This window comes from Benincasa hispida, chromosome 4 (assembly GCF_027475165.1).
Source record: "Benincasa hispida cultivar pf3 chromosome 4, pf3_genome.v1.1, whole genome shotgun sequence".
Taxonomy (NCBI): Eukaryota; Viridiplantae; Streptophyta; class Magnoliopsida; order Cucurbitales; family Cucurbitaceae; genus Benincasa; species Benincasa hispida.
This window is the reverse complement of record NC_143481.1, coordinates 43087953-43113906: the sequence shown is the minus strand read 5'-3', so window position 1 is coordinate 43113906 and position 25954 is coordinate 43087953. Positions and strand designations below refer to the sequence as shown.

General features: G+C 31.9%; 2 protein-coding genes across 2 annotated transcripts; one reads left to right on the top strand and one right to left on the bottom strand.

The window, feature by feature from the left end:
* Window positions 1-507: 507 nt before the first annotated feature.
* LOC120069823 (uncharacterized) lies at window positions 508-3065 on the top strand. The gene is made up of 2 exons (XM_039021639.2): window positions 508-1392; window positions 2220-3065. Exons 1-2 carry the CDS (start codon window positions 852-854, stop codon window positions 2936-2938), a joined length of 1260 nt encoding a protein of 419 aa, XP_038877567.2. The 5' UTR covers window positions 508-851; the 3' UTR covers window positions 2939-3065.
* A 9942-nt stretch (window positions 3066-13007) lies between these two features.
* LOC120069831 (protein S-acyltransferase 8-like) lies at window positions 13008-21646 on the bottom strand. The gene is made up of 5 exons (XM_039021650.2): window positions 21170-21646; window positions 17511-17696; window positions 15356-15661; window positions 14995-15228; window positions 13008-14069 (listed from the first exon to the last, which is right to left on the bottom strand). The coding sequence occupies exons 1-5, from the start codon at window positions 21206-21208 to the stop codon at window positions 13554-13556; spliced, it is 1281 nt and encodes a 426-aa protein (XP_038877578.1). The 5' UTR covers window positions 21209-21646; the 3' UTR covers window positions 13008-13553.
* Between the last annotated feature and the right edge of the window lie 4308 nt (window positions 21647-25954).

Here is a 25954-nt window from a genome sequence, read left to right as displayed (position 1 = left end):
CTTAATCCTTAAATTCTTAATTATGGTTTAATGAATCATTAGGAACATCTCCCCTTTATATATAGATATTGGGACACTTTGGTCGCACTTCTAACGGTAATTTTTTATCGTTAACTTCTGTAATCTAATGCATGTTTTTTTATATGATGAATGATGACACTTGAATGATTATGTGATAAGTTAATTTTAGATAAGTTTATAAATTTTATAACATAATCAATGAACTCGAATGAATGTAATAAAACGAAAAGTTTGACACAAATTTAGAGGTTTTTTTTTTTTTTTTTTTTTCCTTCCTTCCTTCTTGTTGAAGCAATAAATTCATCTCTTATTTTTGAGAAACATATAAACCAAAGTCATTCAAATTTAAATACTAAAAATAAGAAGAAAAATAGAAAGGGTTTGTGACATTCATCAGTCGGCAAAAACAGAGAACAATTCCAATATGAATTCTCTCTGCCTCTCTTTTTATAAAAAAACAACAACAACAACACGAATATGACCGACAATATAAAATTCATATCCAAAATTGCATCCCTGTTTTAATCAGTCAAAAGAAACTCAAAGAAATTATATATATATATAAAAAAAGATTAAATCATTTTCTCCCAAAGTCCCCATCTTCAAAAAAAATCTTTTCTTTTGGGTTATTGATTTAAGGTTATTCTTAATCAATCCAAAACCCAAATCCTAATTCTCAAAACAGAGATTCACTGTTCATATTTCGGCTCCTCATGTTTTTAAAGATCCCCCAATTTTCCCTTTCTCCTTTAAAACCCCAATTCAAATTCGAAGTAAAAATCCTCTGTTTTTCCTTGTTGGGTTTTTTCGATTTTTACTAAAGATTTTGCATGTGCTCGTTAAAAGTGGCGAATCGGCGAGGAATTGGAAGTGACTTGGCACAATTTCCAAGTGGCGGCGCCGGAGATGGCGACGGCGACACCAGTGGCGGCGACGACCGTCATAGATTATTATATGGTCAACGTGATGACGGCGATTATTACTCTGCCGTTGGAGAAGTGTCCACAATTGTGTCGACGTTAACTAATGTCATGTCCGGGCAGCAGGCTAGCGATTGGGGCTACGGCGGCGGGCAGGGTTTCACGACCGGATTTGTTTCTTCTTCTTCTTCTTCGTCGTCGTCGTCGACATCAGCATCGGCATCGGCGTCGGGTTCTTCTCCGATGTCGTCGGCTTATTCGTCGGGTTCGGAACGGAGCTATGTTCCGGCGATGAGTTATTGGGTTGGGCAAAAACGAATGCGTGAAGAAGAAATCAGTATTCAAACACAGCCTGATTTTAATTCTGTTTCGAGGGGTTTTAGTTTCAGCGGTTTTGATGACCATTTTTCTCATTCTCAAGGACAATCTTCCTCCCTTGTTACTACTTCAGGTTCGTGTCGAGATTCGAACTTATTATCTTTTTATTATAAAATATACTATGTTATCTTAATTCCCACAGCCAATTTTTTTTTTTTTTTAATGAACTTGTTCTCTTTTTTACATTATGGAAAGTTTTTGAAAGAAGTATTTTAGTTTTCAATAGTAATGTAAACAAGTTGGTAGAAAAATAAACAAACTAGGAGAAAATTAGTGGTTTTAAGCTTAATTTGCCTAAAAACTAAAAACAAACGTTTCTTATCATCACAATTTCGTTTTTTTTTTTTCTTTTGAAATGGATACTAATTTTGTTTTCTACTATCTTCCTATAAATTTTTAGACGGATTCTACACCCCCCCCAAAGATGGTTTAATTCTTAAAAACATTGCCAATGATGGTAGAAGGAGAATAACAAAATAAATAAATAAATCTATAAGTGAAATGGTTTTTATAAGATTAATTCTAATATCTAAAATCCAAATACAACCCTATTTTATGACTGCATTTGTTTTTTTTATATAGAATTTAGTTGGTGAATACACTATTTGTTGATTTCCTTGTTTTCTTGTTTATTTTTAGGGTGTTTTCAAAATTTAATTAAGTCTTATAAACTAAAAAGTATGGTTTAAAATCTAGGTTTTCCCCTAAAATTTGGTTGAATTCAAATGTTAAAAAAAGAGGACAATTTTCGGAAAAAAAATCAAAATTGTTATGATTCGAACTAACCTTAATAATTAAACATTAGAAGCAACATAACAGGACAAACAAAATATTTCAATTTTATTTTCTTTGGGTATTAAATTTTTGTTCACATTGTTAATTACTTGCATTTTTCTCTAGTGAAAGAAGAGATTCCACTTCCACAAACGGCGGTTTCAAATCCCGCCGCGGCCTTCGCAGCCTCATCGATGAACTCCATCGACGCAGTGGCTGCCAGCGAGAGAAGACGACGATATAGAGGAGTACGACAGCGGCCATGGGGGAAATGGGCAGCGGAGATTCGCGATCCCCACAAGGCGGCGAGAGTTTGGCTCGGCACCTTCGATACGGCGGAGGCCGCCGCCCGAGCCTACGACGAAGCAGCCCTCAGATTCAGAGGAAATAGAGCAAAACTCAATTTCCCCGAAAATGTCAGATTAATTCCACCGCCGCAACACATTCCGGCCGCCGCTTCATCCACCGGCCCCCAATTTGTTCCGCCGCAGACGGCGGCGTTTCAGACCCAAACTTATCGGGATTACATTGAATACTCCAATTTGCTTCAGAACTCCGGCGAATTCCTCGGGCAGCCTTCGAGTTTACTGCAGCAAATGTTTTATAATGCTCACTTGGCTCCATTTCAATCCTCTTCATCGCCGGTTATGGTGCCGGCGACGGCGACGGCGCCGTCGATGTCCTCTGTTTCGAATTCTGTTTTCTTGCGTCCGACGATGCAACAGCAGCAAATGGGGTTTTTCCGACAGCCGCCGCAAAATCAAAACCAGGGTGGCTCCGATTACTTTCCGGCTACGTCGTGGAATGATTCTGGCGGCCAATATCCTTCTTCGTCCTCCGGTTGATTATACGATTTTTGTTTTCCTTTTTTAGAAGTAAAATAATAAAAGCATTTTTATTTTGGTTATTATTATTATTATTTCTTTTTTTGCTCAAGAGTAGATCAATTCATTTTTCAGTTCTTAGATGATAGTTTTTCTACTTTTCTTTCTTTTCTAAAAAATTCTTTATTCTAAGTTTTGAATGTATTTTTTTTTTTGGAATGATCATATGATGAACTTTTTTTTCACGTTAAGGTAATTAACGTTATGGCATTTCATTACATTGAATAATTAATTATTTTTTTTTTTTTTCTGAATTATCAGGGAAAGTATATTATTTCTTTAGTACAATATACATCTTAGTTGATACAAATTAAAAATCTCTGTTAAATTCATTTTAGTCGTTGAAATATGAAACATTATTTACATTAAAATATAACTATTTAAAAAAAGCATCATTCATAGTAAAAAAAAATCAATTTATATAATCTTTTTCAAAATTAAATAGGTAATTTCTTACACATTTAATTGAAATTTTTAGTTAAATATAGAAGTACAACTTTTTCCCCCAATATTTTATAAGTCTTCCAGATTGATAGGATAAAATATATTTCTTCTCATTTAAGTATTTGTTTTTCAAAAAATAGAGTGCTACATTTTTTTTCTTTCTTTCTTTTTTCTGATAAATAAGGTGATTGATTCGTCGTCTATCCTTGAGTTACATTATTCGGAATTTTATTCATAAAGGAAAAAGAAAAAATATTATTAAATGATTGTATATGTGAAAGTAACCTTCGAATAATAACATTCGATGTATATGACAATACCTTTGTTCTAAATGTATAAAGAGTCGAATTTAGAAAAAAAAAAAAGAGAAAATATACCATAGTATTGAGTAGTATTTTGTATCATGGTCAACTATGCAATAATGTATGAAAATGATTGATGATAATATTACCACTTTGTTTTTTTGTTTTTTTTTTTTTTTTGGGTTCTTTTGTCAATAGCTGAAATATATTCTAAAAAAAAATTAGTTACATTTTAATCCAATATTTCACAATTAAGAATCGAAATATGAAAAACAATATTAAATATCAGTTTACAAAAAAATGTGTCGGGTTTTTCTTTTTCCTGATAAATGATTATTATTATTATTATTATTTTGGTGGTAATTGATTGTATTTATATTCAACGAAACAATTATTCAACTAATAATCACACGCGATATTATTATGATAAAAAATAATAAATAAATAAATCGATTGAATTTAATATGTATTTATTGGTTTTAGTTAAATTGATTCGAGTTGGTTGATTCAATATTCGAGTTTTTCGAATTGAATCAATTATATTGGAATTCATAGAACAAATTGTATTGTTTTTAAGTATGAATCTTTCATTTATTTACAAATTGATAACCAAATTTAATTGAATAAATAAATAAGTAATTAACGTAATTCGTAATACAAGAAGGGAAAAAAGTGTTTGCCTCCCCCAAAAACCTAAAGATATCCTTATGGTCCCACGGATGCGTTAAAGCAAGGCACATGTTTCTATACGAGAACTTGTTGAAAAAAGATATCCAGAACTCGTAACATGAAGAAAATGGAATTTCAAAACATCAATTCGAAAACATCCCGTTAAATATAAAGTTGTATTTCATATTTTTCGATTTGTGTTTGATATTTATTTTTAAATTAATTTCTAACTTGAATAATTATTTAAACTATTTTTTATTCTATATTTATTAATTATAGAATTGATTGTAGTTATCGACAAATATTATCGAGTTGGGTTTTACAATGGATTCGCTGGGTTTTACAATGGCTTTGACCTCCGACTCGCTGTTATCTTAGCTGACTTGTTAGAGAGATCATTACATCGGTGTAGTGTTTAGTCTACTGCACTCCAATGCTTAAGTCAGTAATAGTGTGACTGATATATCTAAGTACAAAAAGAGGTAAGGACGAGTCTCTCGTCTCAAGATTACTTACTCTCCCCATTGGGGTGGTTGAATGAGATTATTTATAAGTTAATCATTTGGGGTGACGGTAGGAGATGCAGGATGCCAATTTGACCTCGACTCCTTTATTTTTGGATTGGTATACATTTATTGGCTTGTTTATTTCTCATTTTTCTTTAGGGTCATGCAATCCCCTATGCCCTCTCTCGATACCCTTTGGGCTATGGCCCACTCATGGAAAAATTAATTGAGTTTATAACATGAAATGTTGTATTTCTAAACACTCTTTTTTATTTTTTAATATAATACAATTATGCATTTTAAATGAAAATATAAAGAATGTTGTTTTCAAAATTTTCCCTATTTGGATCACATAGTCCAAGAAAAAGTTTTATTAGAAATAGAGTTCAGATGATCTGCCAAACACATTGTTGAACTTGGTGAATTTGAAAACGTAAAACATAATTCAGATGACCAACCAACAAAAACTCCTACTATTTTAGTCCAAAGTTTTGAATAATATGTGCACTTGATCCTTTAAATGTCCAAAATATACCTCTTTAGTTATTTAGTTTTAAAATAAGTGCATATAATTCCCGAGTTTTTAAAATATATCTTTAGCCTCTAAAGAATTTTAGAATGAATTTAAAAAGTCTCTTATATAAGTTTTTTTTATTATTATTTTGAAATAGAGAAATAATTAAAAATTTGTATTCACTTCAATTATTTTTAAAAATTAATTTTCTAATTCAAAATGTCATATAACTATTTGGAATAATAAAAAAAAAATTATATCAGAGGCCTTTAAAGTTTATTCTGAAAAACATGAAACTAGAAAGATATATTTTATAAATTTAAGGACCAGACATTTCTAATCTTAAAATTTTAGAGATTAAGAAGTTATCTTAAAAAGAGTGTAATTCTATTGCTAATGGTATAGCAGAATGCAAGATCATGTAAATTGAATGTTGATTGGTCCCTCTATAGATTCTAACCAACTTCTAAAAGATAGAGATACAGATGATGCCCTATGGCAATTTAAATAAAATGGTGATTTTCCTTTAAATGAAAAAATTACCTTTTAAAACTTAGGAAGTAAATGCTTCATTATTCAATTAGAATTTTCTTTTTTATAAAGATGTAATTAAAATGTGATTCTGATTTCGAAATCGATAGCATGAATATTATATCAATTGAGTTACGTACATGTTGACGATGAGAAAAAAAATTAACCATAAAAAAATAATAAATATGATATTCCTCGCAAATCATACAAAAATATTTCAATTATTTTTCTTTGTGTAAAAAAAGGTAAAACTATCAAGAGTATCTCTACAACTTTTCTCGTTAATTCCAAATACATTTATTAGTTTTTAAGATTATAATATTACTTTGATATTTTATAAATATTTTGGAACTGTTTTTATTTATTAAAACACCCCTTGATGTGAACTTTACGCCATGAACAATCTACACTCTGTCCCTTTCTTAACTTCTTTGAGAAGAAATAAGAAATAAAATAATTTAAAAAGAAAATGTCGCCTTTTTTTTTTCCTTATTAATTATTATCGACGTCAGTAAAAGCCACGTGGACAAGATCTAAGTGACGGGTCAAAAGCGATTTTGAGGGGAGTGGGATCCACGTCGAGCGTGGTGCGCGGGAAAATGAATGATAAGCGGATGACGTGTCCCTTTCACCACTTTCAAAACTTTGACACGTGCGTAATTATTTTGGACTGCGCACACGTGTCTCCCGAAAATATTTTAGGTCGGTCGACCGATTGGTCGTTTACCTACCGCAGATTGAGTACAATGAGAACCCATGAAAGAAGAATCGGGTCTTTGTCCAGCATTGCCCAATAATAAGCCTCCACGTCAGATTGAGTCATCGTTGACCATTTCTAATGGGACCCACCGATGAAGAGCCCCGTTGTATTGCGATTGATATTTTAGTTTGGTAGATTTTATTTTATTTTTTTAATTTGATTTTTTGTGGAAGAAGGTTGGCGAAAAAAATGAGAAACAATCTTGAATCTTCTCACTTTACATAAATATGAAAAATCCTTACCTACACCCCAAACCATACTTATTTTTGTACATTCTATAAAATTGCCTAACTATAATTTGTATAAATTATTCAACTATAATGTGTATAATTGCACCTAAATATTATTTTATAAATAATATTAATACAATGACTTAATTTTTTCTTTTGTAAGAGAGAACGGTGGACTTTAAGTTATATAGTTTAAAAAGTTAAAATCCATTTATCTAATTTGATAAAATATTCATATATAATCACTACTAAAATTATATATAGAGATTATTTATGAGATTTGATCGAATTATAAAGATGAAATTTTAACTTTTAAGATTACAAGACTAAAATTTTAACTTTCATTTGACTATAATGATCAAATTTATAATTTAACAAGAAAAAAATATTTAAATTTAGTTTGTATCAAGAATTTAGTTCGCATATTATCAAATTGTAATAATTTTAGTAGTAAATTATAGTATGTAATAGTTTAGTCCATCTCGTTCAAATTGAATTAGACCGAACCATTTCCACCCTAGTACCTTTATTATTGGTAATTATTACTTTTATTTGAGTACTTTCATCATGTAAGTCTGTTATTTAGAAAAATACCCAATTATTATTATGTAAAAGAAAAACAATAAAAATGTCAAATGTTAAAAATAAGAAAATAGATAGACTAAATTTTAATTTGAGAAAAAGCAAAAATGTCCGATTCAAAACAAAAGTAAGGTAAAAATTGAAATGTTAAAAGAAAAAAGAGGAAAAACTTCAAGTTGGGCAAAATTGAAAACTAAACCAATAAAGAAATCAAACAATCGATTTTGTCCTTTTGTTAATCAGCACTAATTTGATTATGAGCGTTTTTTTTTTAGTTTTCAAATTTTGGTTTAATTTTTTAAACCATCCATAGAAATTAGATAACAAATAAATAAATTTAGACGTAAAGACAGTGTTTATAGACTTAATTTTCCAAAACAAAAAACGAAAAACGAAATTATTACCAAACAGAATCCAAACACGTGGTTTTATCCTTTATTAATTAGCATCAATTTGCTTATTTTATCTTATAAGTTTGATTTTCAATGCTCTAAAACCGACTAGATATAAAAGAATATATTTAGTTATCATATTTTACCATCGTTCTCTAAACTTTTAAAAGATACATATTATATAATGCATGTATAAAATAGATGGGATCAAGATTTAGTTCAACAATGACGTGATATTGATTGAAAATTTGAAAAAAAAAAACGTTTGTTTATGAAATTATAAATCCTATTTAAATTTATTTTGGTCAAAATAAGCTTAGCTCGTCTTACCTAAAATTTAAATAATCGATCTTCATATTAAAAGTTGATTTAAAAAATATATATATGGACATAAATATACAAAAACATTCAACTTTTTAAAACATATGTAAAATGTCTTGGTCAATTCAATCAAGTTAAACTACCTTTTTGGAGTAGAAATATGGCGTGTGGTTCGAGAAATCTTTCACATCATATTTTTTATTTATAAGTGGATATGGCAATTTTCGGCAGCCTCTATGTTTTAGGAAAAAAAAAAAAAAAAAAGAAAAAACATGAAAAAACAGGTACATTCTGATGTGAAATCTTAAGGAAGCTGTCACTTCAATATTGTAACCCTAAACATTTAATGAAATTTATTGTATAAATAAATCGATAAATTAATTAGAGATTCAATATTTTTATAAACTATAAATTAACATCTAATTTTAATAAATTTATTTACATTATAGATTAAAATGTCATTGATTTAAAAATATAAGAACTAAATTATTACATACTAAAGTTCGGAGACTAAATTGTAACAAATTGAAAGTATAGAGACTAAACGTTGCAAATCAAGGTTCATCGACTAAATTGTTACTTGCATGAAAATTTAGGGACCTGAAGTATTTTTTAACCTAAATAATATTTGTGAAGTATATTTATGTTTTTCAATATATTTGTAAATGCATCAATAAATAAATCGTAGTGTATGCAATATTTATTTATGTTAATTACCAATACATTCAACATATATTTGAGATCTCAATGAATAGTTGATCGATTTGCAGTAAAGAATTTGGGAGAAAATAAATGAAATATTGTAAAATGAAGATAATATTAATTCGAGATATCATGCATTAAATAGATATCCACCATAATTAATAAATAACAAAATAAAAAACAAAATTTGAAAACGATGTTAATAAGGAAAGAATTAAATGTTTCAAAATTTTTGAAAGAATAGTAAAAATTAAATGTTAAATTGGTCTAAAATTAAAAGTAAAAATTCCTAACAATATAATTCAAAACCTAAGACATTTATAAAATGAGTTTAGTATGTTTATTGGGTGAATTTAGATAATCAAATGTGAGTTTTTAAGTTAAAACGAGAGTAATTCATCTAACATAAAATTTGTATTGTCAAATTTAAGGTCAAAGTTCATTTTTTCTATCCACATATTTTATTATTATTATTATAAAAAAGTTGGTATTTTTAGAAATATTTAATAAAAAAGAAGATAACGTTTAGTTTATAGTAAGGAGTAGAGCTATGAAATTGTAACATCTACAATGTAAGAAATTTACAAAGCAATAAATTAATATTATTTAATTGTGGAGTTTACAATTTTATTCATCGAGTCTTAACTCCTTGAACCAAACACCTACGAAGTAGTTTAAGAAAACCGTATTAGTTTATTATTATTGATTTTCTTTCCGAGAAATACTTGAGATTATTAAAAAAGAAAACTTAAAAGTGTTTAATTCAAAATCTATATATATATATATATATATGTGGGATGAAAAACTAAAATATATTTATAATCAACAGAACATCACTTTTGAATATAGTACAGCAGAACATCTTTTTTTGTTCCAATTTGAGTAAATTTGAACCACATTTTATGGAATGGGTGTAAATGGATATATTATCTAATTTTATGAAACTACATTTTTTGTTATCTTTTTTACATAATTATATTGAAAAATAAAAAGAAGAAGAGGACTACTATTTTTTATGACTGCTTTGTTTTTTGTATTTTGTATTTTTGTGCTTTTTAGTATTAAAGTTTGGTTAGTAATTGATGACTTTCCCCCCTTTTCTTCTCTATTATTTGTACTTTTGATTTTATTTATCATTATTTTTTTTTAAAAAAAATTAAATCTAAGTAAAGTTTAAATCTTCTTTGAAATATGGGTTTCAAACACTTATTTATTATTATTTTCAATTTCTTTTTCTGATTCTCGTTAAAAGTTTCAATTACTTGGTTTGAAAAAATGGAAAAGGAAAAAGAAATTATAATTAACAAACATGTTTTTTGGAGAATCATATGATCTGAAACAAAGAGCTATTGATGAGTAGTTGTTTTGAAAATTTATTTTCTGGATATTTCTTTTCAAGTTAATTTAAGGGACAGTTGCAAATATAAATATTAAACCCAGAGTATTAACCGATATAACATATGTAAAAAAATTACAAATATGACAAAATTTAAATAGTCTATCAGTGATAGACTATATTATTGGTAGGAGTCTATCTATCAGTGATAATCTCTGATAGACTTGGGAGTCTATCAACGATAGAAGTCTATCGCGGATAGACTTGTCTATATTTGTAATTTTTTTAAATGATGTTATACATTTAGTTATTATTCCTAAAAATGCTACCAATTGCAATTATTCTTATTTGAAAGTTTTATTTTAAAAAAAAAATATGGTTCAACATTAATTATAGGGAAAAAAATCAATGTTGTCCCTAAATTTATTGGGGTGTAGAATTTCAATAATTTTAATTATAAACTTAAATAAGTATTGTAATTTTAACCTTGAACTTTAAAGGTGTTGCAATTTTGACCTATCTTATAAATTTTCACTTCAAGTATCTTTAAAAAAAAATTCTCTTTTATATTTAATGAATTATATAACATATATACGATATGGTATATGGAAAATTTTCCTTTCGAGACAAGCAACCTTAGAATTAATTTTTGGGTGAAATTTATGAATTTTGGAAATGTTATTCAAGGGTAGTTTATGCATCGATCAAACTTATTTTAATGTAAAATTTTATTTTTATTCAAAATAATGAGTTTATGAAGGATTTTACAATTTTGAAAAATAAGTATATTTTCTTTTAATATCTTATATTTTTTTTTTTTTTTACATATTTTGCAAGTAAAAGAATTGAATTCCTAGGAAAAAAAAATTAAAAACTATTCTTTTTAGTTTTCAAAACTTTGTTTGATTTTTTAAAACATTAGTAAAAGTAGCAAATAAAGAAATTTAGACATAGAAAGAAATATTTATAAGCTTAATTTGTAAAAATCAAAGAAGTACCGAACAAGACCTAAATGATTATCAAACATCGTACTATAAAGTTGTCGACTAAAATGTTAAAATTTCAAGAATATACTTCAAAAAGGGAAAGTGGAACCTAATACCTAACATATTTTTTAAAAACAAAAGGATAGATCAATAAACAACAAAAACAAACCCTAAAAATCAAAAGATTAAGCAAACAAAGAAAGAAGAGGCTAGGATAAATCTTTGTTTTTATTTAAAAAGAAAAAGAAAAAAAAAAAAAAAAGGAAAACAAAAGATCTTTGTTTGAAATTGAGAAGTGACCCAAACCAAACTTGGAACAAATAATTGAAAGTGAAGTTGTCCACAAATAAAATTGTAGGGTTTCTAAACCTAATTCTCTTTTAAAAAATAGTTGGTCTAAATTGGGATAAAACATAAAGAAATATATTTCTATTTTGAATTATGATCCATTTTCTAAAATCACCACCAATTTGTGCCTCTTATTGAGGCAACCCACCATTGCTATGACCATTTCCAAACCATCCATCCTACTATTCTACCATACTTAGGTATTACAACACTAAAAACCAAAAGCTCTAAATTTATATTTTAACATTTTAAGTGCCTAATTTCTTTTATATTCATCTCTACTCCATAAACTTTTAAACATTTTATTTTAAGCTTTTCATTACCTTTGCAAACATGTGTACTTTTTTTTTTCCCCCCTCCTTGTTAATTTATACAAATCAAACGTTTGAATGAACATTTATTCAAAGTTATGCATAAAAATGACAAATTATATGTAATACCCCTAAATGGATAATACATACAGTAGTTGCTCCAACCTAGTTCTAACTGCTATTTGTTGAGACACTATAGGGTGGTTATCAAACGGTTCGATTCAATTTTTGTGGCATATATGTAGTTCGATTCAATTTTAAATTCGATTTTGGTATCTTTGAAAAATCTATGTTTATATTTTTTCAATTAAAAACGATTCGGTTCGATTCCTTTTTAAAATTTGGTTTTATTCTTTAAATTTAAAACAAAATCCGGTTTTACTCTTTATATATATATATTAAAAACGATTCGGTTCGGTTTCAACTTCAGTTTTCGAAATTGAATTGAACCGAATTAATTTCATTTCAAAATTTCTTCAAACAACCACATTTTTCGATTCGGTTTGCGGTTTGAATGACTACCCCTAGTGGTTAGTCTTATTTAGATTCTAAATGTTATGTTTTGAGACACTATAAAGTGATTAGTCCTATTTAGATATACACGACCAAGAAATACAATTGTTTTTTTGAAAAGGCCAATTCCAAAAGGAGAAGGAAGGTTGGAATGAAGTTCAAAGGTACGTTCGAAGGTACGAGACTAAAATAAAGCAAGTCTCAAACAGATAAGGAAAGAAATTATATTTCAACACATTATAAATTACAACAGTATTTTTCTAGATAAAAAAACATTTCATTGAATAAATAAAATATGAGGAAACCCCCAAAGTACCTAAAGATAATTACAATAGAGATTTCCACTTGGAAATATGATAAAAGAAAGACTAAAATGCTTAAATGGATGCTTAATTTTGCATCAATATAAAGCAGTAAACAAAACCAATCCCATAAAGATATCAACACTTGGTGACTTTGCAAACAATATTGAAGCAATATTAAACAGTTCAATGTGCTTAAATGGTTTTTTTTTTCTTTTTTTAAAAAAAACATATTTTGTGTATGCAAAGATCTACAGTTATATGGATCTTTCTACTGTTAATAATTCAAAGCCCATCTAGATGGGGAACTTTCATCTAGATTTATGAAGATGGTTCTGCCTCAATTCTGACCATCCAAATTCACCAACTGATTACATCAGAGTTCAAACTTCAAAGGGAGCATTAAGAATTAGATCTTTTTTTTTTTTTCCTTTCTTTTCTTTTTTTCTTTTCTTTTTTTTTTTTTTTTGAAGTCCCAGCTTCATGTAGTGACTAATTACACAAAGAATAAACCACACAGGAAATAATTCAGTTCACAGAGAATGTTACACAAATTATCAACAACAAAGAGGAATAGAGGATAACGAGAAGTAGAAATGATTTTGGCAGAAACACTTTTTTACCTTCCTCCAACAACAATTAATAAGCAGCATAGCATGCCCTATACTTTGCAAAATAGAATAACCAGCATTACCTCAATATAAGAGTATAACTTCATCCCCGAAGCGAAGAAATTCTGTTTCTTCAACTGCTTTTCGACGCCTCCGACTTGATTGTTAGAATCATAATATGTATTTGGAATGCTGATAATGATATGATAGACTTTGTCACTGACGAGTTTCTTTTGAAGGAGCATAGCCTCTGCTTTCAGTAACATTGGCATTGGCAAGAACTTCGGATGCAATGTCCCAGCTTCCACTTCTGTGACCCCAACTTGAGTGTCGAGCATCTGATCGAATGGTGGGAGCTCGATGATCAGAACCCAAGCTAGAGTCTACCTCTGAGACATTAAGTTGAGGACCAGTGCTCCCTCTACTGCGTATATCCTCGTTAATGTCTTCGATGTTACGTCGCTGGGAAATCTTCAGTAGGTCCTCACCAATATCCAGATCATCTTCAACCTTTGAACGTGGATCCCCGCCTGAGTCATCTTGTTCAGCTGCACCCATCTCACGCAAAGGAGGGGCCGGAGGCGGCGGTACCTCCTCTTGTACAAAGGCCCGAAAGTTGTTCTTTGAGGGCTTTACTTTTGAGCAAAATACTTCCAGAAAATTATTCAAACAACCTCGATTGTAGACATTCGACCTGCTGTCAGCTCGGTACCGGAAATTTTCATAGGTAGTCTGGAAAAATGGAGTGATTTCAAGCTGGTTAATACAACTTAAACACACATACATACACAAAATACAATGCTAGGCACCCAGAGTATTGCTAATTCCAGCCACAACTTCCAGAACTTTAAACTGAAACTCCTAGACTCCATTCGGTAACTATTTGAGCCCCATTTGGTTTTTTATTTTGAAAATCAAGTCTATTTCCTCTCAATTTATATAATAGTTTGCATCTTTCTTAAATAAAAGAGTTGAATTCTCAACCAAATTTAAAAAACAAAAATAAATTTTTTTAGTTTTCAAAACTGGCTTGGTTTATGAAAACATTGGTAAACAGTAGATAACAAAGTAAGAAATATAGAGGTGGAAAGGGTGTTCATGAACTTAATTTTAAAAAACTAAAAATCAAAAGATTACCAAACAGGGCCTCGGTTCTTGGTTTTTGGCTTTTGAAAATTAAGCCTATAAACATTACTTTTTCTTTACTTTGTTATCCATTTTCCACTAATTATTTCAAAAACCAAGTCAAATTTTAGAAATTAAAAAAATAATTTTCAAAAACATCATTAAAAAATGGGGCCTTTAACAATTCAGCAGCCTGGAATTCATACCTGTTACCACCTTTTCAGACGAAAACCCCACATCATATAATTGTGAGGCAGATATAAGTTCATCATTAAAAAAATTTGAAAAAAATTGAGAATCGAAGACTCAACATCATTAGTTCTGCCCGTGTTCTTCAATAAGTAGGCTTGTAAATTTATTTATAATTGGGTAAAAACATACAGTTAGTCAAATCCCCCAGTTTTCCCACATCAGGAAAGAGAGGTTGGCATACAAAGACGGTTTCTTCCCAGTAGTTAGTCTTTCAACTATTGAGTTATAATCACCAGTGGATGCAAAAACTGGTTTATAACAAAAGCAGGACTTAACCAACCTGGTTTGTGCCTATAAGGTACAGATGGAAGCCTGTGAGTCCACCAACAAACCATAGAGAGATGAAACAGTAAGCCATTAGAATAACTGAGGCAGGGGACTCCTTCATTGCCTTCCAGACTGTGCCTCTATTTTCCTCCATCAGAACTTTAATGTAAAAAGCTGACATTGCAAATACGTAGATGCAAAGAAGAGTTGAAGATGACACAAACATAAAGAAGTAGCGATAATTACGCTGCACAAGTACAAAGGGTTATTGGATTGGCATTAAGATGCAAAAGAATATCAACAGAAGTTAAGAATAATTTAGCTAGGACCGTAACTTAAAAGATATGTAATTGAGAGGAAGTCTTAGAACATACAAGACCAATGCATTGGCCAACCCACGGGCAGTGGTGATCAAATTTTTGAACGCAATTGTTGCAAATAGAGCAATGGGAGCAACGAGGAGGACGGTAGAGCATACACGTGTCACAGTATTTCACCCTCACAGAAACACCATTGACTATTACTTCTTTGGTTCGAGGAAATTGGAGGCTTGGTGTTTGTCTTCCCCCATGCTCATGTGATATAGAAGACTCGTAACGAATTTCATCTTCTGGGGGATGTGGATTTCGTGGAATTATACCCGGGTCCCGGGAAGAAGTAAGAAAAAGCAGCACCAATACCTATGGAAACAACCAAGTGACCGATTTATACCAAATCTGCACCAATACCTATGGAAACAACCAAGTGACCAATTTATACCAAATCTTGTACGTTTTTTTTTAATTTTTTTTCCTAAGCAAAAAAGCATCGGAATTTCGTAATTTAATTAAAAAAAGTACTTGGTATCAAAAGTAAAACTTGTACTTATAACCTTGACCTGGAAACATTGTCAAATTCAGATGTAGAAATGGCACATGAATATGCAGTAACGCAGTAAATATCCATGGTAGCATCTTCTTCTTTCTTTCTTTCTTTTTTTTTTCTTTTTTCTTTTGAACTTTTTTTTTCCCTTTATTTTTAATAAATAAATCCATAGTAGCATTGAGTTTAACTACTACTTGACACACAAGAATTATCTCAATGAAATTTATATTTAACCGTGTTGCTGTAACTCCAGGAGAGAGACTTGGAGGCAAGGCATTTTTATATGCAATGCCAAGATGTGTAGCAACCATGTGGTGCTCGTGATAAAATTAAAGAAAATTTTCTTTCTAGTCATCAGGTTTTTCGTCACAACATTATGAAACAGTCAACAGAATTTATTTCTGCTCTCTTAGGCTTTTACTTTTATTTTAATAAGATAGCTCTAGAGGCCATTATACAGAATGAAGGCCTATATAATCTCTCATTTTTACTATGATCTCTTTCGCCTTCTTCCATTTCTTTACTACCTTTCCCTTTTCTTTAGATAAGAAACATTTCATAGATGAATGAAATAAAGGAAAACCCCAACACCTATAGGTGATTACAACAAAAAATTCCAACTAGAAACTAAATAAGATAAACTAAAATGAATAAAAGGGTGCTTAGTCCAGCTATCTTTAAATGCATTGCCCAAATATTCCAGGTATCTTTTGAATATCCAAAGCCCCATTAGGAAACCATTTCGTTTTTGGTTTTTGAAATTTAAGCCTATTTTCTCACATTTTCTTACAATGATTTGCATCTTTCTTAAGTACTAGAGTTGAATTCTTACCCAAATTCCAAAAATAAAATAAGTTTTTTAAAAACTACTTTTTTTAGTTTTCAAATTTTGGCTTGGTTTTGAAAACATGGGTAAAAGGTAGATGACAAAGTAAGACATTTAGAAGTGGTAGAGGGATTTGTAGGCTTAATTTTCAAAAACTAAAATACAAAAACCAAATGATTACCAAATGAGGCCTATTTATAGCATCTTTGGGATAAAATGTTCTCCCTATTCTTTGATCTGTGTCATCTTGTATACTCACTAGCATATTCTAATTCTATCATAGTTTATTAGGATTATTAGGATTATTATTATTTTGTTTCGTTGTACACCTATTGATCCATAGAGCTCCAGATTATTAGGATTATTATTATTTTGTTTCGTTGTATTTTGAGCTTTGTACTTTTAGCAATAGTCTCTTTTCATTATATCAATGAAAAGTTTGTTTCTGTTAAAAAAAAAAAAAAAAGAAGAATATATAATTTTTGTTTGTTGCCTTCGTTATCATTAAAAATTTAAACAATTCCACAAAGCTAGGCCAATAGTGGTTCTTTATCTACACCATACTCATCCTTCAACTTAAATTTCACGTCCATTTTTCCGACACATCAAGTGCCCTGAAGAACCTATATAATAATAATAATAATGAGTAGTGACCATAGTTAAAGCCCAAATCAATATACTATAGTTCAAATGATCACTATTACAAACTCAAAAGACCAAATAGTGCTTCTAAGCATACAAATCTATAACATATACATTACATGGTATACCATCTGAATTGACTTCCAATAATGTCAAAATGCTACCTCAACGAGAAGGAAAAGTCGGAGAATACTTACGTAGATGGTAAACACAATAGCTACCACCAGAACGGCATATCCAGCATTATATGGTTTAAATTGATGCAAAAGATTCCTTGCAACGAATGCACAAAATATTATAACTGGAACAGTGATCAATGAAATAGTCACAATGAGTGACCTAGCATCGGGCCCAAATATTAGCCTTCCTCCAAGGATAAATTTCTGCAAGAGAGATGTGAAAAAGGTTTTCAGAAAATGTATATAAGAAAACATGAGTTTAGATGGAGGAAAAACAATTGTATAAGCAGAAACTTTCCACGGTTCATCTTAATCCAAATAAAACAAGAATCTTTCTCAAATAGAACATGGTTATACATGGAAAACAACAATAAAGAAACTGAATGAATATTTCAATTTATGAAAAAAAGTTATAAAAGAAATTCAATTCAACATCAGAGATACCACAGTTGCATAGTGGAGATACACATGTATTAGAGAATCAGGGGTGGAGTGGCGAGAGATCAGACTACTGAACAAAAAATCCAATTCCACATAAAGCCATGAGGATGATGTAAGTTATCTCTATATATTAGAAATGAAAATAGCCCTAAGGCGTTACAACACTACCATCCTACTGAGAAGGCTCAATAACTCTCCCTTCTCTCTACGAGAAATTCCTTAAAACTGAAAACATGAAAAAGGAAATACACCAGTGCCTACTTTTATACTCTCTCTCTCTCCCCTCCATCAGAGTTAACAACCGATGGTTCCTACAACAAGAAATCCCTCACTTAGCCCTTCCCCTGACGTACGACCCCTCCTCCATTAAGATATCCTTGTCTACAATTGGTGGCCCTGCATAGGTAGAAGTGTGAAGGTCAATATCTTATCAGATTCCAACTTCACTATATGATTCTTTTTTTTTTTTCATAAGAAACAAATTTGATTTATGTATGCAATTTACAAAAAAAAAAAAAAGAAAAAAAGAAAAAAAGAGGCCGAAGTCCAAACCAAAGAAGTTACAAAAGATTCCTCCAATTGGTCAAAAGAGAGGATAGATTGTACGAACATTTGCACCAAGTTAGAGCATGATGGATAATGAGTTCAAAAAAGCTATTAAAAGTGCTTCTCTTGTCATTGAAAAGGCGGTTGTTTTTCTCGTTAGTGTAGGGGTGTCCACCGAGAGTAAGAGAGGAGGTTTATGATGTCATTGGACAGAGCAGTGTCCCATGCAAAAGAGGAGAAAATCTCCTTACAAAATCTATCAGCAAAGCGACAAGGTGATAAAGATGTGGTTTGGTGACTCAAAGTCAGAATTGCAAATGATGCAACATTGTGGAGATAGAGCCATGTGTGGAAATCTTCTTTGGACCCTATCACATGTGTTGATGGCATTATGGCTAACTTCCCATAGGAAAATTTTAACTTTTTTAGGGTAAAAATCCTCCCAAATCGCTTCATAATATGGATGTGCATTTGTGGCCAAATTAGAAGCTAAATTAATGGAAAGAGATTTTGTGGAGAAGGCTCCTTTTGTGTCCAGTTGCCAAAACCATTTATCCTTAGACATGGAGATATGGAATCCATCAAGGGAATGCATAAGGTCAATCCATTCATCAAACTCCTCATCCTTTAGATTCCTCCTAATGCTTAAGGACTACCCTTGTCTCCTCATGTCCCATAGATCAGGTATGGAGAACAATTTTTGTTTGGATCGTAAGTAAAGTCGTGGGTACACATCTTTGAGGGATGGATTCCGTAGCTAATGATCACACCAAAAGGAGGTGTTAATCCTGTTTCCCACATTCATAGATACTCTTTCTTTGATGCGGTTCACGAATATGGCATGCCGAGGTCCTTTAATTCGTCCAGGAAGGTTGCTGTTTGGCCATGAGTGATATGGAGTCACCTCATAGTTGGCGTCAATAATCTATCTCCAAAACATTTCTTCCTCGTGGTAATATCGCCAAATCCATTTAGGAAGGAGAGCCCGATTTTTATCAGCCAAATTCTGTAAACCGAGGCCACTTTGTGCTTGTGGCTTATGATTCCTTCGGTTTCAGGAATCAGGATGACAACTAGAAAATTGACACATGGATGTAAAATAGATACAAACAACATTTTTACACATCGTTCAAGCAATATTGTCAATATCGAATCTGTTGAATGCTAGAGTGTCTGAGAGATTTTACTGATGAAACTTTATATGATTAATGATAATGATCTTCGTTTAAAATAGTGAGGCCAAAATTATATTCCTTTGAACACATTAACTAAGTTCAAACAGCCACAAAATCTCCAAGTCATGAAGTAGTTTTACCACAGCACTGAAGTCTCCGATCAGAATCCAAGAAGCTAAAAGCATGCACAAGAGCAAAGCAACCAACTAATCTATCTAGGGCTTCTCTGGCGCACGATTATAGACTGTGTTTGAAGCCCAAGAAAAAAACAACACAGGAGAAAATAGCAAAGGATATATATACAAGAACATGTCTACCTTGAATGTGACAGCAAGAGTCTAACTAATTTCTTTTCTTGCCAACATGTTTATTACGTTATCTGACTCAACCCATGTCAATTTTGTTCTTATTTCCATCATTGGAGGAATCGATCAGTGGTTGACTGGGGGCACAACTATAGGCATGCTCTCCAAACCACTAAACCAAATAGACTCACAGAGTTTAACTTATTTCCATATTATTACAGTAGACCTAACAAGTCTTCCCATGTTAACATCCGTGAGGGAGATGCTTATGCCTAGGTTCATGGGCCATTTTCTTTGTAAATGACAATTGATGACATATAGCTATCTAATAGCTTAAATATGAGGAAGAAACAGAACTAACTCCATTAAAATTTAAATGATACTTGCAATATGCGTTTGCAACTTTTCTCATAGATTGAAGATCTATCAAAAGGCCTCCCATGATCTTGTTAATTTCACCCATAATTAGTCAAAAACACCCGTTATTCAAAAAATCCTAATTCTATTCCAATCAATGCATTGAACTCTTGTCTATAAATTAAACACCGTCAATATTGATCCTTCCAAGAGACTCAAAATTATTCTAAACGTAGACAAAAGTCTGCACACACGTCCAAGCTAAAAGGTACCAACCGGAAGGTGGCCTCAGAAAACTCCACCTTTGTACTAAACTCAAAACCAACAATTTTCGATATCAAACACATGCCACGTCACTTAAAATGTCCTGGGGCCCCACGTTACTCAGATAAACAACCACCATACTTTGCCTGTCCCATCCCTCTAGAGCCTAGTCGATAAATTGCTGTTTCGTTATGGCAAAAGTTTGAAAGGGCTGTAAGGATTGAAGGAGCGACCAATTATGATCTAAAGAACTCCATTTTTCTTGCAAGAACGGAAAGCAAGCTCTCTAGTCAACTAAGCCATCGAGCTCGACAATTTCTAGGCCAAGAGAAGTAATAAACAAAAACAAGAACAGGAAATTTCGAATTTATCCTCGTTGCCTCCACTTACTACACAAACCCCATCAAAACAATGAGCTACAAACGCATGGAAACCTAATTGGACCAAAAATTTCAAGCTCCAACACATTAAAATGAAAACCAACACAAAATCCAAACATAACCCCCCAAAATTCCATCGAAATATAAAATACCCAGATGAAGAAAAGCGTAATTGAATCGAAAAGGAGCAGAGTTAAAAGGAAACTCACATTACTCCCTTTCCAAACTTGATAGACGCGCTTGGCCATGATGGCAGGCACAGAGTTCCCCGTCGAAACTAAGCAGGAAGAGAGTCGAATATTTGGAACTTGTGAACGGTCATTTCGTCGGCATTCAGACCGACCGAGGTTAAAAAGTCACAGGGGACGATTCACCCCGATCAGTCGACAGCGATTTATGAAGCAAACTGAAGCTCTGATTCGGGATTTTGCGGCTAATGGCGATTGTTGTTTCCAATTCTGAAGGGATTTTGGAAGGGAAATGAGGATTTCAAGATTTCACAGTGTCGCCCTCTTTCTCCCCCAACTTTGTGTGGAAACTCTTTGCGAACGAAATAACAAACTGAATTAAAGCCTCTTCGGGGAAATGGAAAAACTCTTCGTTCACGCTGCTCGTTTACTAATGCACTTCTCTAATTTTGTGTGCTTTTTTTCTTTTTCTTTTTCTCTTTTTCTCCTTTTCAGCAAAATTACATATGTGACCTTGTCTATATAGCCTCTCCTTTGACTTGGGTTTTATGGTTCCATGTGGGGTATAGTTTGGTTTCATTTAATATTTAAATGTTAATTATTTTCCAAAATTAATTAATTTGTTGTCCTATGTAGTATGCTTTTATTTTTTTGCAAACAATAAGGATGGAGTTGACATTTAAAATGGGTCGAGAACAATTCTTTTTTCCCTTTTGACTTCAACTATAGATTGAGAATTTAAATTTCTCACCATTTTGTTGGGTATACTTTAAACTAAAAAATGGTAAGGCAAAAGCTCGTTTGCACTTGTTCAAAAGTTTATATGATTTGACTTTTTTGTATTTGATTCTTAAAAGGTTGGTTCTTCGATCATCTTATATTTCTTTTTTGTTACACAAATGTGAGAAGAAGATATTCAACTTCTAAGGCAGATAATAAGTATCAACATGGTGTGGGGGTCATGTTCAAATTGTCCTTCGACTATTTATGATGTGTTTAAGATTAAATTACAAGTTCAGTAACGGAAGCGATGAATCACGTTCTTTGATTTCTTGATAGAATTAAAAGCATACTAAGATAGTAAAATGGTTAAGCATAAGAGAAAACATACATTTGTAGATACATAAATGCATTAAAATGCTCATCCAAATAATCTTCTCCTCAACGAGATTTTCCTCGCTATGGCTTTAGCAAGGATCCAAATTGTGGGAGCTTCTTTTGAAAGATGCGAAGGAATTAGGAAAGGAGAGTTTTAGATAACTTTTCTCTAACTTCGGGAGTTTTTTTTTTTCTTTCTTTTTTTCCTTATGTAGGATGATTATAAAGATTATTGTGTTGTATAAGGCTCCCTGAGGCCTTTTATTTAGGACTTAATCCTAATATTATTATGGTAACCTATATAATTATAATTATCTCATTTTAATATCTCACATTAAAATTATAATGATAATTATCCATTTTAATATCTCATATTAAAATGTTTTAAATATTTTAATCATATTCAAATGTATTAATTCTCCTATTATTTCTTTAATTTGAATCTCATTCAAATTAAATAATTAATTATCTTAATCATATTTAAATAAGTTAATTCAAATGTTTTCGAACTAAAATGTTTTTAAGCTGTTTTGGATTACAACATTTACAGAAAGCATATTTGCGAAAATAATTCTCATGCCTACTAGTTTTATAAAGTGGTTTCCAAGCAAGTTTGAATTGAGATTTGAACGCATGCATATTGTTGAAAAACTATTTACATATGTATATGTATTGATTTTATCCAGCATGCGTTACCATCTTTAAAGCCATGTTGTATATGTGTTATACTATACATGCTTTAAAGAGAAAAGTTGTTTATAAATAGTTTTGGTAAAATGCAATGCCGAAGTACAAGGAGAAGGCATTCACCCAATTAGATACTGAAGTACAAGAAGAAGGTATCTATTGGTACTGAAGTACGTTTGAGAAGGTACCAAGCCAACGGGATACTGAAGTACGTTGGAGAAGGTATCCTAGTAGCTCGATACTGAAGTACAAGGAGAAGATATATGAGCAGTAGTACCTAATGTGGCCACAGGTGAATAAAGTCAGAGATTGAGCAAAAGGGTTCTCTTGGACTAATAGTTGGTGTTGGGATTATTTTACCAGTTATAAAGTACTTTGATTTGAGAAATGCTTTTATTGTTTTATGTTTAAAACAGCTTTACATGTTTTACGCTTGAAAAATGTTTATGCTGCAGTACAAGTATTGTAAAAGTTCATGTTTCAGTTAAAAACTCATTACTGAAATCATTTATGAGAATTTACTATGTTTTTTCGATCACTCACTGGGCGTAAGCTCACCCTGTTTTCAAATGTTTTATTCCCCCCTACACACATAGGTAACAGTCAAATCCTCTGAAGACAGCTAAGTATCTGCTCTGCCACTAAAGGATGAAAAGACTTGTAACCGTTTGCTAGGTGGTTACTGTTAATATTGTTCATATAGGGACTAGGGTTTGTGGGTTTTGGGACTTGTAAATCTAATGTTGTAAATACTCTAAACATATTAAGTTTCTAAGTTAATAAATTGTGGGCCTACAGCCGTCCCATTGCATATAATTTGTATTTGGTATCAAAGTTATTCCACAAGAGTTTTTAGGCAGTAAATGTCAGCCTAAGAGTTAATAACTACTGCAGTCACGCCCTTCTTTAGGCTAAGAGGGTGATCTGGGGCGGGGTGTGACAATTTGGTATCAGAGCATAAGTTTTTGGGACAATTGAGGAATTAGTTGATACCAACTTGGTATTAAATGATGGGTTATACATAAGTTTGGGAAAGATTTAAGCTAGCTTAGTACTAAAACATAAGACTTTGGGTGAAAGAGAGAGTTCATGCATTAGATTAAAGTCCCATAGATAAGTCCCTAACATGTGTACCTAATAATTAGGCAAAGATGTTGAGGAAAAGAGGAAGACCAAGCAAGTAGACTGAGAAGAGGAATATTGACCCTACCAGTGGAGGTCCTGAGGTCTCGTCAGACCCAGAACCGAAGGGGAAAAGAGTTAGAGACTTAATAGAACATGAGGCAACTTCTAAAAACGAGTCTAGTACACCAAAAGTAAATGTAGAACCCCAGATGGAGGATCGAGTATTCAATAGAATCACTCAAAGATTAATGGCGAGTGTAGGATCGATTCAAAACGATTTAGAAAAGAAGTTCGGCGTCGAGAGGCTGAAAGCTTTAGGAGCCACGACGTTCAATGGAACCATAGATCCATTAGATGCTGAAATCTGGTTGGATTTGATTGAGAAGTGTTTTAAAGTCATGAGATGCCCTGAGGACCGTAAGGTCGAGTTAGTAGCATTCTTGCTGCAAAAAGGGGCTGAGAAGTGGTGGAAAGTGATTGAGGCTAGAAGGAGTAGTTCAGAAACTATGACTTGGTCTGAGTTTAGACAAGTATTTGAGGATAAATACTACCCTAGTTCTTTTAGAGATGCGAAGAGGGAGGAATTCCTTAGGCTAACTCAGGGAGTGATGATGGTTATTGAGTATAAGCAAAAATTTACTGAGTTATCTCAGTATGCTCTTCTGATCATCGCGGAAGAGAAGAAGAGGTGTAGGAGATTTGAGAGTGGCCTAAGAAGAAAAATACGTACACCTGTTACCTCTTCATCTAATTGGGTGAATTTCACTCAATTAGTTGAGACCGCTATCCGAGTAGAGCGGAATGTAGCGAAGGAGGATGAACTTCAACCAGGAAAAGGATAGTTTAGAGTGCCTGGAGAAACAAAAAGTAAAAATTTTTAGATCCTCGTTCTCTGTACAGTCGGGGATAAGGAGTTTTGGGGGCATGAGCCAACAAAGTTTGAGTCAAAAGAAGTCCAGACCTGTAGCTAAACAAAGTAGTAGATTAGTATCAGGTCGTACTAGTGAGTCGGTGGCTAGTACAGGGAGGAAACCGCTATGTGTAAACTGTGGTAAACCTCATACAGAGGTATGCTACGATAATAGGAATGTGTGTTTCTAGTGCGAACAAGCTGGGCATTTAAGAAGAGATTGTCCTCAGCTAAGTCGTGGAACACAAAATGAACAAAGACAAGGAACACAGACGGTAAACCAACTTAGAACGACAGAAACTAGAGGTGAGGGATCCGGTGTAGCTAAGCAGAAAAGGGTAGCTGGATGACCCCAACAGCAACCGCAGCAGCAACAGGGTAGAATGTATGCTATGACACACCAGGAAGCGGAAGAGGCTCCAGATGTCGTAATTGGTACGATACTTTATGTAATCAATCCGCTTATGCATTATTTGATCCTGGTGCTACACACTCATTCATATCTAGTATGTGTGCATTACATATAGATAAAATACCTGAACGTATGGATGAGGAATTATTTATCTCTACGCTTGTAGGAGATACTCTGGTGGTACATGAGTATTATAGGAATTGTGAAGTAATTCTTAGAGACCAAAGTTTTTGGGTCGACTTGATTCCATTAGAATTACTAGAATTTTATGTTATCTTAGGTATAGATTTCCTAGGTAAACACTATTCCACTATGGATTGCTTTAGAAGAGGAATAGTGTTTAGGAAACCCGGTGAAAAAGAAATAACTCTGGTAGGAAGTAAAAGAATACTCCCAGGAAGTTTAATATCAGCGGTAAAAGCTAGAAAACTGTTGAATAAAGGATGTGAAGCTTATTTAACATTTGTATTAGTTTCCCAAGATAAGAAACTAAAACCTGAGGATGTACCTGTAGTACAAGAATTCTTAGATGTGTTCCCTGAAGAATTATTAAGCTTACCACCTGATAGGGAAA